This window comes from Colletotrichum truncatum (assembly GCF_014235925.2).
Source record: "Colletotrichum truncatum strain CMES1059 chromosome Unknown Contig_0006, whole genome shotgun sequence".
In the NCBI taxonomy this organism is placed as follows: Eukaryota; Fungi; Ascomycota; class Sordariomycetes; order Glomerellales; family Glomerellaceae; genus Colletotrichum; species Colletotrichum truncatum.
In genome coordinates this window covers 623,291-639,054 of record NW_027222403.1, presented here as the reverse complement: position 1 = coordinate 639,054, position 15,764 = coordinate 623,291, and the positions used below count along the sequence as shown (strand labels likewise).

General features: G+C 50.1%; 6 protein-coding genes across 6 annotated transcripts; 3 read left to right on the top strand and 3 right to left on the bottom strand.

Moving 5' to 3' along the window:
• Nucleotides 1-179: 179 nt before the first annotated feature.
• CTRU02_209452 (fumarylacetoacetate hydrolase family protein) lies at nucleotides 180-1,414 on the top strand (the record flags this gene model as incomplete). Its single annotated transcript, XM_036726712.1, has 6 exons — nucleotides 180-210; nucleotides 283-521; nucleotides 591-649; nucleotides 709-965; nucleotides 1,037-1,133; nucleotides 1,189-1,414. The coding sequence occupies 6 exons, from the start codon at nucleotides 180-182 to the stop codon at nucleotides 1,412-1,414; spliced, it is 909 nt and encodes a 302-aa protein (XP_036581421.1).
• A 530-nt stretch (nucleotides 1,415-1,944) lies between these two features.
• On the bottom strand, nucleotides 1,945-2,411 carry CTRU02_209451 (uncharacterized protein; the record flags this gene model as incomplete). The annotated part of the gene is made up of 3 exons (XM_070205268.1): nucleotides 1,945-2,118; nucleotides 2,172-2,221; nucleotides 2,279-2,411. The coding sequence occupies 3 exons, from the start codon at nucleotides 2,409-2,411 to the stop codon at nucleotides 1,945-1,947; spliced, it is 357 nt and encodes a 118-aa protein (XP_070060916.1).
• A 775-nt stretch (nucleotides 2,412-3,186) lies between these two features.
• Nucleotides 3,187-4,913, top strand: CTRU02_209450 (FAD binding domain-containing protein; the record flags this gene model as incomplete). The annotated part of the gene is made up of 5 exons (XM_036726714.1): nucleotides 3,187-3,273; nucleotides 3,376-4,294; nucleotides 4,351-4,399; nucleotides 4,461-4,650; nucleotides 4,710-4,913. The coding sequence occupies 5 exons, from the start codon at nucleotides 3,187-3,189 to the stop codon at nucleotides 4,911-4,913; spliced, it is 1,449 nt and encodes a 482-aa protein (XP_036581423.1).
• Nucleotides 4,914-6,156: 1,243 nt separating this feature from the next.
• On the top strand, nucleotides 6,157-11,004 carry CTRU02_209449 (ABC transporter; the record flags this gene model as incomplete). Its single annotated transcript, XM_036726715.1, has 1 exon — nucleotides 6,157-11,004. The coding sequence occupies one exon, from the start codon at nucleotides 6,157-6,159 to the stop codon at nucleotides 11,002-11,004; it is 4,848 nt and encodes a 1,615-aa protein (XP_036581424.1).
• A 1,164-nt stretch (nucleotides 11,005-12,168) lies between these two features.
• CTRU02_209448 (cell wall protein) lies at nucleotides 12,169-12,981 on the bottom strand (the record flags this gene model as incomplete). The annotated part of the gene is made up of 2 exons (XM_036726716.1): nucleotides 12,169-12,771; nucleotides 12,829-12,981. The coding sequence occupies 2 exons, from the start codon at nucleotides 12,979-12,981 to the stop codon at nucleotides 12,169-12,171; spliced, it is 756 nt and encodes a 251-aa protein (XP_036581425.1).
• A 1,251-nt stretch (nucleotides 12,982-14,232) lies between these two features.
• On the bottom strand, nucleotides 14,233-15,260 carry CTRU02_209447 (rta1 domain-containing protein; the record flags this gene model as incomplete). The annotated part of the gene is made up of 3 exons (XM_036726717.1): nucleotides 14,233-14,442; nucleotides 14,510-14,926; nucleotides 15,039-15,260. 3 exons carry the CDS (start codon nucleotides 15,258-15,260, stop codon nucleotides 14,233-14,235), a joined length of 849 nt encoding a protein of 282 aa, XP_036581426.1.
• Nucleotides 15,261-15,764: the final 504 nt, after the last annotated feature.

Here is a 15,764-nt window from a genome sequence, read left to right as displayed (position 1 = left end):
CCCCCAACCCATCGGCCACTGTGGGGGCGTGAGAGCCCCAGTCGGATTCCTCGATTCGGAGACCCTTTCTTCTGGGAATATCATCCGAACTCCCATTTTGAAGAAAGGCCGCGAATTGGAATCCTAAGATCCTCACACGTCCTTTGACCCGAACTGGATAATCACAGCTCAGCATCAAGATGACTTCAGCCTCGCAACCTTCCTTCACCCGTAAGCCTGCTTAATCCCCTTCTCCTCCACTGCATTACACTTCCCCGGGAAAATATCCGCTGACCAGCCCAGGCTTCGTGCGGTTCATCGCCCGTGATGCTCCCAATAAGGTCCTCATCGGAGAAACCGAGTCTGACTCTGTTGATGTCGGTTTGGCTCTTCGCGATGGCAAGGAGGTAAAGGCCATTGTGTGGTCGGGCTCCAGCGTCATCAACCCTGGTGTCAAGACCGACCAGCGGGCTGTGATCGACCGCGTTCTTTCACCCGTGTCTGCCGAGGAGGTCGGCACCATCCGCTGCATCGGACTCAACGTGAGTTTTTTTTTGTTGCTTTGGATCTTGAAAAAAAATGACGTTCCAAAAAGCTAAATTGTCATGTAGTACGTCCAACACGCCAAAGAAGTCGGTGTTCCTCTTCCCGATGTTCCGACCGTGTTCCTGTAAGACCCTTTTCTAAAGACTCCCGTTCACATGGCATTATGACTGAGTTTCATGACAGGAAGCCGAGCACGGCTCTTGGAAACCCTTGGCCGGAGCCAACCGTCCTGCCTCTCCTCACGCAGGCTGATGATTGTGGTGATTACGAGTCTGAGCTCGCCATCGTGCTGGGCAAGACGTGCAAGAACGTCTCCGAGGCCAACGCCCTCGACTACGTTTTGGGCTACACTGCCTGCAACGACGTTTCTAGCCGTACCTATCAGATGAACCAGTCACAGTGGTGCTTCGCCAAGGGATTCGACGGTTCATGCCCGCTGGGTAAGTGGTGCCCCCTAGTTTCTTATGATGAAGATGTGGGATTATGTGGTCTAACGCAACTTTCGTATTAGGCCCGACTTTGGTGTCGAAGGATCTTATTCCTGACCCTAGCAAGCTGCAAATCCGCGGCTTGAGGAACGGCGAGGTTCTCCAAGAGAGCGGCATCAAGTAGGTTCCTTCAATTTTACATTCAAGGGATCATCGCTCTGACCTTGTACTCTAGCGATCTTATCTTCAGCATTCCGAAGCTTGTCAGCTTCTTGTCTCAGAGCACGACCCTGCCTGCTGGCACCGTTATCATCACCGGTACTCCCGCCGGTGTTGGCTTGGGCCGTACGCCCAAGGTCACCTTGAAAGATGGTGATGAATTCAAGGTTGAGATTCTGCCTCACATTGGAACTTTGGTAAACGTCTTCCAGAACGAGGGTGTCACTGCTGTGGGACAATAGAGATGGCAACTATTGATGGGGATACGTGACGTGTAATCTACGCTAAAACTCAGATATAAGCTATTAAAAACTGTTAAACTTATGCATAATTCCTTCACTAATATCCTTTGAGAGTGTCTAAATGAAAATGACGTTAGCATTGCCTTGAGGCCAAATGAGCCTGTCTACTCAAAACACGGCTAGTTTCCTTGAGAGTAATCTATTGAGCACCAGAAGGCAGCCAGTACATGGTATGTAGGGTAACAGTCAAAAGCTTTGATGGTGCGATCTTTTATCTAACGATGAGTGCCTTAGTGTAATTATAGTGGTATATGGAAAATCATGGACAAAAAATTGGTTGATTTATACTTATTACCGTCTGGTTAATTGGGTGTTCATATCACTTGGCAGGTGCTGTAGCGTCACCAAATCATGATTACATAGTCAGACTGTGACTCTTACTTTCGTCGTTCACATTATATCGACAGTATGAATGCATTTGCAAAATTTGACATTTTTATTCTCAAGTCTAATCCCAATAACGTCACACATTACTGGTCAAGCAGCTTTGGGACGTTCTCAAGAAGGTGCTCGACGATCGCATCTGGCCCTCTCTCGACTTGCAGTCCATGAGGGATGGCATGCGTCTTGACATCCGGTCTAATCGCCCTTGCGATAGAAAAGATCTGGGCGGACTCCTCTGCTGTCCACATGGAAGCACAAAACTGTTTCCAAGGTCAGAAATGCACGCATTCAGTAACTCAAAACCACGGCTTACCAGGACGTCTGGTTGGTGTTCCTTCACTTTGGCCTCGACCTCATCTATTCCTACACATGCTATTAGCACACAGAACCATCCAATTCATGAATACCCCTGTGACATACTCTCGCAGTTGGCGACATAGTCGATCGTATACTGATCTTTGAGGGCTTCAACCATGCGGCCGATGAGACGCTTCGCACGCTCAGGTGCGGTGTTGACGGTTATCAACTTAAAAGGACCCTTGGGCGACGACATGGTGCGGGGTTGATGAGGGGGATATGGTGAGATTGAGATAAATCCGATGAAACAGAGTGTGAAAAGGGCTGAGAATATTCCGGACACTTCAAAAGTTCTGTTTCCAGTTTGTGATCCAGGAGATATGCAACGTGATAGTGTTTGGTGTGGTATCAAGAGCCGAATGCCAATCCCGTAAACCGTCAAAACTACGACCAATATATCCGGCCAATGATGCCATGTAACACTTCGCGCCGAGATCGCAACGAATAAGCGCCGAAGCCCGACCCAGTGGAAAGCCAGAACAGCTCGGAGACGTTTTGCGCGTAATAGAAAACCCCCCAATTTTGCCGGCTTTGCCGATTTCGCCTCCGTCGGTGCCCTTGTCTACCAATCCGCTTCTTTTCATTTCATTCGGGTTGGGTTTTTGCTTAGTGGATTTCGTGGCTTGCTGGAGGAAACGGCGCACTGCGGAATATCCGAGACAATCCGGATATCCCGCCATGGCGTCCACCAAGCGTCCACCCGTGTCCACCTGATTCCCCCGCGGGATGCTCCTGCGCCGCGTCCATGAGTGTGGGGGATCTCCGGGGAAGCCAAAGCATGTAATTTAGGGGCGAGGACTTGCCGAAAATTCTCAACAATATTGAAAGAACATGGGTTGAACACCTGGATCGAGCTGCTGACCGAAAATCTCAGGCATTTGTTTTGACGGTAAGGGAGTCCTGCTACTACGACTCATCTCATATTATCCTTTATTCGTCTTTCCAGCTTGAACCTGTGGCCCAACATCATCATGCTCCGGTGGTTCAACTCCTGGATATTTTCAAAGTCGTCGTCTCTGTCGACCAAAGATTCAACCCCCAACGCTCGAACTATGGCGGTAAGTTCTGCCCTTCTTTTGAATGGGAGAGAAAAGAAAAAAAACCTGGATAGAGGCGGCCTACTTTAATAATCGCTTCATTGAGACTAACATTGAGACTAGGCCACGCCTCATATCAAATCCACGGCTCAGCTGGAGGTCATAGTTGTCGGTGCTGGGCTAAGTGGCCTTGCGACAGCAGTAGCGACAGCATTGTCAGGACACCGAGTGACGGTTTTTGAATCCGCCAAAGAGCTCCTTGAGGTGAAAAAGCACCAAATATTCGCATCTTATGAGTACCAGTGTATTGACAATGCTTCTCAGGTTGGAGCAGGCCTTCAAGTAACGCCAAACTCTACCCGCATCCTCCAAAGATGGGGCCTTCCAGACAGACTCTGGAAATCGGCCTCAGAGCCGACATCTCTTGTAGTCCATCGCTACTCCGGAAAAGTTTTAGCCAAGGAAGAGGACTTTGACAAGAAGATCCGCGCAAAGTACCAGGCCCCCTTCATCGACCTGCACCGCGTGGATCTTCAACTGTCTCTGTACGAACGCGCCAAGGAGCTTGGCGTGCAGTTCAAGCTCGGTGAGAAGGTGGAGAACATCGATTTCGAGATTGCCGAGCTCACGACGCAGTCTGGTGTGAAGGCGAGAGCGGATTTGATCGTGGCAGCCGATGGTCTGTGGTCGCGATCCCGAGCGTGCTATCTGAAGAAAGACGACCCTCCTCTGGCGACGGGTGATTTGGCGTACCGCCTCGTTCTGGACGTCAATCAGATCTCCGACCCGGAACTGAAGGAATGGATTACGAAGCCCTCGGTTCACTTCTGGATCGGTCCTGGCGCCCACTGTGTCGGCTATTCTATGAGAGCAGAGAAGTTGTACAACATCGTGCTGCTGGTGCCTGATGACCTGCCAGATGGAGTGAGCCGACAAGCGGGATCGGTTGAGGAGATGAGATCACGATTCGAGGGCTGGGATCCCATCTTGGTGAAATTCCTTGATGCTGTTGACAGCGTTGAGAAGTGGAAGTTGATGCACAGTAAGATATGGTTCGCCTCCTCATTTACGAATAACTTTGCTTACATATTGCTTCAGGGGAGGAACTCAATTCATGGGTGAACGAAAAGTCCAACTTCGTCTTTGTGTAAGTCTCATAGGCACTGCCAAACTCGAGTAGAATTTGTTTTGCTAATCCATCTGTGTAGCGGCGATGCATGCCACCCAATGCTTCCCTACCTCGCTCAGGGAGCAAACTCGGCTGTCGAGGATGGTGCCGTTCTCGGACTTTTGTTGGGCCACATCACAAGCAAGTCACAGTTGCCTACAGCGTTGAGGCTATACGAAAAGTTGCGGAAAGCGCGAGGCGATGCAATTGTGAGAGAAACATTCAAGCAGGTCAGAACCACCTTCAAGTCATCCACTGCAGCTCGAGAGTGATAGCTAACGTCCAACAGCGTGAGTCGTTTCACATGCATGATGGTCCAGAGCAAGAGGCCAGAGACCAAATCTTTTTATCGCAGCTCGGCAAAGAGTTGAAGGGCCCATTCCCGAGCAGATGGACATGCCCAGAGGTTCAGCCGTGGTTGTACGGCTACGACGCGTACAAGGAGGTCGAGGAAGCGACGAAGAACGATCCCTTTAGCAAAGCAAACCTTTAATCCCCTCGCATTTGGGGGTCCTTAAGAGAGTATTCGAAGTGATACAAGCAAGCAACAACGGTGTTAAGGTCAATAATTGTTCTTATAAGGGATATCATGCGAAATTGGTCAGGTAAACTTTGTACATCGTTAAAGACAGCAACATTACATAAACGCAATTAATCATTTGCAACACCGATAACCACCCACCCCTGGCCAAGCTGTACCATAGCGATGGGAGAACCACAAATCTTTCGTCTGGTACCAAACTGTCGGTTGAGATATCCACCCCATAGGATCCGGCAAGTTTAATCTTCGGATGGGTGGCCGAAAGCAACGGGCCGCCTACGATAGGCGGATCTATTCCAAAAAGGGGAAATGACAGTAGCTTTTGCCAGTCGGCTGCTTGTCAGCTATATACGGGGATCGCCCAGGGTTTGTACTGAATGGAGCCTCCGTCATACCCTGGCAGCCCTGGTTTGGTGGCTGACAAGGCTTGGAAACACCTGAGCTAACTGCTTTGGGCTATTGGACGTGACTGTGTACAGTTGAGATGCACGAAAGGTGCCAATGTAATCTCATCTTTGATGAAGACGGCACGTGTGTTGCAGCACACCTTTTCGTTTGAGGCTTGGCTCGAAACCTATCCAATTATTATTGTGCCAATAGCCCAATTGCTGACAGTGATTGACACAAGCCCATCAGTTCGCCTAGCCAGTTAAGATGTCATCGGGCTGTCTATCTCCCTTGCTCCATCGCGCCCGACAACATACAGCGTTACAAGGTGGCTGCAGTAGCCCTGCGGCACTGGGGAGGCTTCATCGCATTCCAATAACCCGATTGAGCAACCTTGAGGGCGGCAGTGCGGTTAAAACGCCCAATTTCATAGGCGAATGTGCTATAGAATCAGATGTCGACCATTCCTTTTGGGGTTTTTTTTTTTTTGTTTTTGGTCTTTAGCTTTAAGACAGCAGGGTTCCATTACGACTACCGTAACTGCTTACTGTCCTCTAGTAATTCTAAAAACATTCTTCAATTGATAAATAGCTCATAAACAACCCTGCGCCCTCGACCTTGTGTCAATCTAGACATCAATTCTCTACAGCATCGTTTGCAATTTCTACAGCAGCTACTGCTTGCGACTTTTCCAGGCCTCAACCCTTCGGGTCCCAAGTTGATAACGCCTACTGGCAATAATTATATTACTCTCTATCAGCGTACAGAACACACAACCAGCCTGTCGAGTCGTCCTTCAACTGCCGCAATGGCGGCCCCCAAGTCCGCTCTCTTGCGTCAGATTGGCAGCCTGACTGTCAAAAACTATATCATCCTTCTTTCTCGTCATTCAGCTTCGACCATCTACACCGCTCTTGTTCTACCTATCATCCTCACCGTCTATCTAGGCATTGGGCGAAATCTCAACGGCCCTCAGAATGAGTATGGTATCGCCGAGCCCCGAGCTATTCGATCCTTGCAGGGCGGTCTTTCTGCCGCCGACAGTTCGCGCAACACGGTTGTCTTCGTCAACAACGGAAACACAGGCGGCGACATCGAAAGTGTGATATCTTCATTGTCCGACGAAGTCTCCGCAGCCGGCAAGCAAGCGACAACAATCACCAACATTTCTGAGCTGGGTTTCATCTGCCGTTCGTCAGCTAGGGGCACGACTCCCTGCTATGGCGCCGTAGTCTTCCACTCATCTCCGAACGAAGGCAACGGCAACGTCTGGAACTATACTCTCCGTGGTGATATTGCCCTTGGAAGCAGTTTTCAGGTATCCAACGACGACAATGACGCCCAGGTTTACACCTTGCCTCTTCAACGAGCTGTTGACTCCGCCATCGCGCGTCACGATTCAAATGGAGGAAACTCGGCGTCTCTTGACGGCTTGCAAGAATGGGGATTCACAGACGAAACCGAAGACGAGCGTGAAGCTTCCGTCCGAAGAGATTATCAAAAGACTTTCATCGACTTTCTTGCCGTTTCATTCGTCCTTGCCCTTATAGGCGTAAGCTACCATCTACCTGGACATGTAGCTACCGAGCGTGAGAAGGGTCTCTCGCAGCTTATCGATTCCATGATGTCGAGTCGTTATGAGTGGGAGCCCCAGGTTGCCCGCATGGTTGCCCACCTGTACTCCTTTAGCACAATTTACTTCCCTGGCTGGGTTGCGGCTTCTGTCGTCGCCAGGACTATGGTCTGGAAGGAGACGAACATTGGAATTGTTCTCATCTTCTTCGTCCTCGGCGGACTTGCTTTGACGTCCCAGGCCCTTTTGGGCGCCACATTTTTCAAAAAGGCTCAGCTTTCCGGCGTCATCAACTCCCTGGTCTACGTTTTACTTGGAGTGTTGGCCCAGGCGCTCCCCGATCCCGGCACTGGAGCCGTCGCGGTTCTCAGCGTCCTCTTCACACCTTGCGCATTTGTATTTTTTATCAAGTCTCTTGCTCGCTTTGAGGGCGAAGGTCTGGGGATGAGCCTGGTAAAAGCCCCTCCGACTGGCGCTTCAACCCTGCCAGGCATCGCTTTCTGGATCTTCTTCATCTTTCAGTTCATCGTTTATCTCTTGCTGGCTGCCGTTCTCGAACGCCAGATCCATGGTGTTGGCTCTGAGAGCAGAAAGATCTACAGAGGCGAAGGCCCTCAGCCTGAAGAGGCTGTCTACATTGACGGCTTGACCAAGGTGTATAAGCCGAGTCTTTTCCGTCAACTTTTCTCGTTCATCTCGAAACCGCGCGAACCCACCGTCGCTGTCAACAACCTCAATCTCGTGGCAAAAAGGGGCCAGATCCTGGCACTCCTCGGTGCGAATGGTAGCGGCAAGAGTACAACCCTTGACGCAATCGCCGGTATCAGCCGCTTCAACCAGGGCAGCGTGTCAATTGATGCCTCCGGTGGCATCGGTATCGCTCCTCAGAAGAATGTATTGTGGGACGAGTTGACAGTCACTGAACACATCCAAATCTTCAACCAGTTGAAGTCTGGCGGCAACAAAGCTGGAAAAGAGGAAATCGAAAAGCTAATCGAATCCATCGGGCTTGGATCCAAGAAGAAGGCGCAGTCAAAGACCCTTTCCGGCGGCCAGAAGCGCAAGTTGCAGCTTGGCATGATGTTGACTGGCGGAAGCGCGGTTTGCTGTGTTGACGAAGTTTCCTCCGGTATCGACGCCCTCTCTCGCAGGAAAATCTGGGATATCTTGCTCTCTGAGCGAGGCAAGCGGACTATCATCTTGACTACGCACTTCCTGGATGAGGCTGACTTGCTTGCCGATAACATTGCGATCCTATCCAAGGGCGCCCTGAAAGCCGAGGGCACTTCCGTTGCCCTAAAAGATAGCCTTGGCGATGGTTATCGAATCCATGTGCTTAACGCCAAGCATGTGCAGAACCCTCCAGAAGTCCATGGTGTCCACTTGAATGTCTCGTCAAATACTATTGTTTATACGGCGCCATCTTCGACTCTGGCTGCAGAGGTTATTCGCACCCTCGAGGAAGCTCGCCTACCTTACAGAATCAACAGCCCCAACATCGAAGACGTGTTTCTCAACGTTGCTGAAGAGGTCAAGGGCGAAGATCTTCGATCCGGCCCGCTTTCAGGAGCAAAGTTCTCGGAAGATGCTGCGCAGATCACTGAGAAGGGCATGGCTCATGACGGACGAAACTCGCTGGGTCTACAATCAGGCCGCCAAACCGGCTTCTTCAAGCAAGCTGTGACCTTGGTCTACAAGCGAATCACCCTTTTCAAAACCAACTGGATACCCTTTATCATCGCCTTCCTCGTCCCTATTATTGCGGCAGCCATCATGCAGATTCTTATCAGGAACAAGGACTCCTCTACATGCATCCCCAGCGATGACAGCCGGGCAGCGAACAGTAACAGATACGACGAAGTGATCCAAGACTTACATCTCGCTGCTGGGCCGGCCGCGGCTCTTACCAGTCCTGCTTTCACTGCTCTTATAGATGCTTTGGCACCTGGGAACTCCACCTCGGGCAATTTTACTTTAGAACAGGTATCCTCTGCGTCGAACCTGCTGAGCTACATCGAGAGTGAACGCAGAAACATCATGCCTGGTGGGTTCTGGGCTGGCAACGATAATGGAACACCAACTGTGGCATACCGAGCAGACGGAATTCTCTCGATTCCCGCTGCAGTTGTCGCCCAAAACCTGCTCAGTATTTCGAGAACCAATGTCACCATCGCAACTAGATACATTCCGTTTGACAACCCTTTTGGCTTCTCAACTATCGACACTATCCAACTGGCTATTTACTTCAGCATCGTGCTCTCCATCGTTCCCGCCTTTTTTGGACTCTATCCCAACGTCGAGAGACGCTCCAACGTCAGGGGCCTGCAGTATTCAAGCGGAGTTCGGTCGCTACCCTTGTGGACAGCACATGTTGTTTTCGACTACGGTATCTTCTTCATCTCCCTCATCATCGCGGCCGCCATCTTTGTTGCATCGTCGAACGTGTGGTATGCCCCTGGCTATCTCTTCCCGGTCTTCATACTATACGGCCTTACATCGATCTTGCTATCATACGTCTTTTCTCTATTCCTGAATAGCCAGGTAGCGACCTTTGCAGCCATCATGGCATACAATAGTGTGGGATTCGCCATCTACCTCATCGCGTTTCTATACATTCTCACTTTTTCGCCTGCCACTGTCAGCGATCGCAACATCATCATCGGTCATTACACGATTGCCGCTTTTTTCCCCGTTACGAACGTATGTCGGGCTCTGATGATTGGCCTCAACACGTTCTCCCTAGCTTGTGATGACACTGACTTTTTCGGATATCCCGGTACACTGGACGCATATGGAGGCCCGATCTTGTACCTCGCTCTCCAAGCCATCATTCTGTTTAACATACTCCTATGGTACGACAGTGGAAACAAGATTCCTGCTTTCCTCAAGCAGAAGAAGAACCCAAAGACGGAGACTTCGCAGTCCCAAGCTGATCCAGAGGTCGCCAACGAGCTTCTCCGTGTCGAGACCGCGGAGTCTGACGATGGCCTTCAGGTCAAGCACTTGACCAAGAAGTTCGGCAAGTTTACTGCTGTCGACGACATCACATTTGGCGTCCGGCTTGGTGAGGTCTTTGCTCTTCTCGGGCCCAATGGCGCCGGCAAGTCAACGACCATCTCGCTCATCCGCGGAGACATCCAACCGAGCAACAACGGCGGCGACGTCTTCGTTGAGCAAGTCTCAATCACCGATCAGAGAGCTCTTGCCCGCTCGAATCTCGGCGTGTGCCCCCAGTTTGATGCCATTGACTCCATGACCGTCCTCGAGCACCTCCGCCACTATGCCCGGCTCCGCGGTATTGCCGACGTAGAGTACCAAGTTCAAGCCGTGGTCCGTGCCGTCGGCCTCGACGCTCATGTCAACACCATGGCGCAGCACCTCTCGGGTGGCAACAAGCGGAAGCTCTCGCTTGGCATCGCCCTTACTGGCAACCCGTCCGTCATCCTGCTCGACGAGCCATCTTCGGGGCTCGATGCAGCCGCGAAGCGAATCATGTGGCGCACCCTCAGCACCATCGTCCCCGGCCGCTCGATTCTCCTGACAACTCACAGCATGGAGGAAGCAGATGCGCTGGCGAACCGCGCAGGTATCGTGGCCCAACGCATGCTGGCAATCGGCGAGGTCGAATCCCTGCAGTCCCGCTTCGGTGACTCGCTGTACGTCCACCTCGTCAGCCGCACTGCGCCTCACTCGACGGCCGAGGAGATGGATCGCATGCGCGAATGGGTACAGCTCATGTTCCCCAGTGCCTCGATCGAGCCGGAGACTTACCATGGGCAAATGCGGTTCTCCGTTTCAGCATCTGAGGTTCTTACCCGGGCTGAGCAGATTCATCAATCTAAAAGGCGTGGACAGGAGGGACAAAGTAAGGGACTCAGCGCCATTGGGCAGCTGATTCTGATGCTTGAGGAAAACAAAGAGGTCTTGGGCATCGAGCACCACAGTGTCAGCCCGACGACGCTCAATGATGTATTCCTTGCAATTGTGGGACAGCATAATGTCCAGGAAGAGGGTTACAGTGCACCAACGGCAGGGACAGAGAAGAAGAAGATCCCTTGGCGAAAGATTCTTCTTGGGTTCTAGTAAGATGGTGTTTTTGGATTGTTTGCTACGATATGTACTGGATGCTTTCTTTTGTTTTAGACGAGCGTGCGTGTGTTACATAGATTCCCATTTGTTTTTGTGTTGAGCTTTACCCCTGTTTTTTATTGAACGGTACTTATACCTTGTTTTAAGAGTATGATTTAGACTTAAAATTGAATGACTACTTTAATGAAGTATTGCTGAGGCAGGTGATGGTATTGTTAGATCTCAGTTATCGTCTGTTTGATTTAGCTGCTCAGACTTGGGCCCAGACCGCTCTATGTGCAAGTCTTCCGGGTAATACGGTCTCCCTTTGTAGTATTCGTATCCATTCGTACTTATCGGATGGCTCCTCATACTCAACCCGAATTACCAAGGACTTACTAGCGTCAAGAGCCTGATGTCTTGGCATTTGCAAATACGTGACACCGGGCTGGTGTTTGAGCCAACTTCAGACGACCTCGTGGTTAGAACACATGAACAAAAGCGATTTCCAACCTCGGTATGAACGCCTCTGTAAACAATCTCCGCTGAGTCATTTATTGCCACATTGGATGGTTGATGTGGAGGGCTGTTATGATTAGAAAGAAGTTACGTGCCAGCCTCTTCGCCGTTGCAAGGAATGCTAGATCCTTGGCAACTCCTCGCCACTGTTATGGCGGAAAGACGAAGACATTTAAACAGTTTGGTATTCAGACAAATGCATCTTGTAATCCGTACGTTGGTTGTCCCACCTCTATTACCGATTTACTGTTTAACTACGGTTGCCTATGTGTGAATTTTAGCAACTAACCATTCAGCCAGCATTAAGTCTCATCTATCAGATGCTTGCATCCATAGTATTATTATCTGTTCTACTTGGAATATACACGCCTTAACTAATTATGAGACTATTCTCCCAAAAGATACATTGTGTGGCACTGGGACCTCGAGTTCTCACGGGCATCCCCAGGTCATGAATGGTTTTGTTTTGTTCAATTGCTGTCAATAAATCATGATCGGTTCAATTAGTGCGTTCTAGTTCTTTGATAATTGGTGGAAAGCTCTTGGTCATGGCCGAGTGTGATATTCTGTGTAGCTACATAAAATATGAATATGAATAGTTCCATTGCGATCAGAGGGCTATTTTATTTATGTCTAGCAAGAACCAAGGAGCCTCCGTAATTAAGCTCCTCTGTTGAGCTTTCCATCCAGTACCGTTGCCACGGTCACGTTGCTTTGAGGAGCTGGTGCTGCCTGTGAAGGTGGCGCGCGTGCTCCCTGCGGGGTGTTCTGACTCTGAGGCATTGATGCTGGCTGCGGTGCTCCTGGCGATGCTCCTGGCGATGCTCCTGGCGATGCTCCTGGTGGTGCTCCGGGTAGCGAGGGCATCTGCAAAGGCGGGTTGCTTAGTGACACAATACCCATGCCGATAGACCCTGCAGCTCCGCCGAATGCCATCATGGCTCCTGACAGGCCCTCTGCGGGCAACTTGGCGAGAACAACTTGGCCGAGAGCTCCCGAAAGCATGGCCTGGTTTTGGAAAGATTGAAGTACCATCGAGGTCATTCCAAGCTGGTCAAGCATCGTTCGTTGGAGCATTGTCGACATGACCATGATCTTTACGCTCTTGGCCAGCGTATCAGCAGTTGACTGAAGGGCGAGACCATCGGAAATAGAGATCGGCTGGCTTTGGGAAATATCGACGCGAGCTTGTGCCAGAGCGTTCTCAACTCCCTGTGTTGCCGGCGTTAGAGCCTGGGCGCTGGCTGGGTCACCAGTCACACTCTGATATTCGTCAGTCAGTCACCACGTAAATCATGTAGCTTCTCCTAAAGAACTTACTCTCACTGCAGTGTCCAAGTTAGATGCTGCTACCGAGATAGAAACGAAGGCGCCTTGAATAGTCTGCAGATCTCTTTTTCCGATATTATTGGATGGAGCAGCGAGACCCCAGCCGAGCATGAAGGTGCTCCATACGAGAAGGGAAGATCTCATTCTCGAGACTTTCGCTAACCAGAGCGAATAACAACAAAGCCGGGAGGGAGAGAGCAGAAAACTATGAACCAAAACGAGATTAAAAGAGATTACCTACCAAACATCAGACTTCCACAACCCTCCTTTGGGTTTGAGTCTGAGTTGAGGCTCATTGAATCTTTTAAAAGATGGGAGGACGAAGGGCCATAGCAGTCTTCTCCCGCATCCGACTTACATTCTTGGAAGAGCTTGCTCCAAACGCCTCAAAGTCTGGAACATCAGAGCATCCATCAATCACGAAGAAGATAAGGATAGGCTCGGCGGCAACTACCTGTGACCTACGGTCAAAAATGGCTCCCAATATCCGAACCCGAGCAACAATCAATCCTTTTGAGGGTATCACGGAGCTCCGATCGACAGACGTAGATGAGATGAAACGGTTTCCAAGGTCCCGTTCGCTTGGACAACTGCCACTTTTGGGAAGTGACAGGAGACTTTTGAAAGATTGTGGGGCCGGTCTGTGCAAGTTGATTGCATCGTTCCAGCCGAATGGATGTAAGGGCACAGAATAGGGATAGCGCCAGTTTATGCTCTTTTTGAATCATTCCATGAGGTTACATACGATAGTCCATGCACTTCGGCAAGCTTGGATCAGGTTTCCGGATAATGCATGCTGTATACAAAATTCGATCTATGTGCAAATAAAGTAATGTGACCGGTCAGAGAGTGCTGATGATGATGTCAGTGCCGTGAACTTTTGAATATTCGGCGAGAGGGCATCCCAGGTGAGTCTTCTGGGCCGCCGAGAGCTTATAGTTGTAAACGAATGACATTCTGCAATACATAACATTGCGACCGCCTGTCTTCAGACAAAGCACGCACATGTTCATCATCGTATCCGTATTGCTTGCGCCATTTGTTTCTCTTCAGCCGAAGACTCCACGTTCCCAGCGTACTGGGCACTGGAAGCCCTGTCAGACGATCGCGTGTGCCTCCAGGAACCTGTTCTAAGAGTTATCGGACTGTTATTATAGTACAGAGACGTATTAAGCTTAATGGAAGGCCAGCACACCACCAAGATCAGCTTTTCTATTAGGGTTATGATCGTCCTGAACCCTCTTCACCGTTCACAAGAGTTCATCAGACGTGTAGCCCTATCATCTCTATCATGGCTTCTATTCTTGTTTGAAAGCTGCGGCATCAGCGGTTTCTATTGGTCCAGTTTTTTCTCACTTTTCAAGTCCTATCGAAGACTCTGCGGAAAGGCGTTATCTACGTGTGTCTTACACCATGCTCATCCAAGTTATGCCCTTCCTTCTCTTCGCCAGTCTGCCCTAAATACTTACTAGGATGCCAAACACAAAATACCACAATGGCAATAGCCATGGTGAGTCCTTCCAATACCCAGAATATCCACTCGTGTGTCATTGTATAGCCATCGGGGCCCTCGGCAAATTCAATCATCCGATATATACAACGGATCTGCACCAATTTTGTTAGTAAACCAAAAAAAGGAGAGTACCAAACACTCCTCCAGCGATCCACATACCAGAATCAAGATGCTAGAGGCATAAACAGCTTTGAGAACGTTGAACCATCCAGCCGGTGCGTCGGCTACAGCCAAAGCGCGAGACAGCTTGTGGTAGCGCATTAAGATGCATAGGTACGTCGAAAATGCTACAACTTGAAGCGCAAGGCCAGCAAGCAAGATCTTCATTGCTATGTCGCTGAGCGGGCCGATCCAGCTGTTTGCGCTTGCCATGGATGAGCCAGATGATTGGACACAAAGACAGATAATGTCAAAGGTAACATAGATGCGAGTAAGGCGCCGGGCTGGTACTTTGTAAATTCGATGTCTCGACGGTGGTAAAACTGCCCGGATGAGGCGGCCAATTAATAGATAGTTGCCAGCAGCGATCAGAAGGGGCGCGAGTACAATGAGGGACGTGCTTGTCGCGAAGATGCCCTGGAGTGGAAGAAGAATCAGTTCTGGAGCCATGGAGTAAGAACTTGTTTTCTTTTCTCCCTTTCTATAAATGAAAAAAATCGCTGCTCGAGGCTTCCCGGCAACAACTTACAATATTCTGGTGCGCCTGCGTCGAATAACACCTCATTGCATAACCAATGACTTCACAAAAGGCCCCTATCGGCACACAAATGAAGTACCATGAACGATACTTGAATGCCGTCAAATATGTAATCCAAGCAAAGATCAATGTGTACACGATGGTTCCCACAATTGCCAAAGGCAGCGATGGTTCGTAGAGCCAGACGCTCCAGTCCTCCTGTGGTGCAGGCATAGTAGCACCTCTTCGATTATTACTTGCGTAGATGGTCCCAAATATGTAGCGGAAAGCATGAAGAATAGAAGGCCGGCTGCTTCGTTGCTAGGGAATAAAAATGTTTGTCTCGGGGTAACAGGAATTAAGACAGCAAAATCATTAGTGACTCAGGAGGGTTCGCGTACTTGAGATAAGCACTTTCGCATCCTTCCCAGCGCCCATTACGATGTTTAAGAGGGTACCGGTTTTTTTCTGTCTCTTGGGCGAACGCGGAGTGTTACGCGTCCCTGCCTTAGTCGTTATCATTTCACCTGTTGGATCTTTGTCGCCAAGCAATATCACTTCTCATAGCCTCAATTCTCGGACATGACCACCCTTGCTGCAGTGTGTCCTAAGCCTTGCCGACCCTCCATGAGATCTATGACTAGGTTGTGCTTGTTATGACGAGTTCAAATCTCGGCTCAAAGTAGATGGTAGAGGTCGGAGTGCATGCGGAATATCAACCAACGCAAAGGTAACACC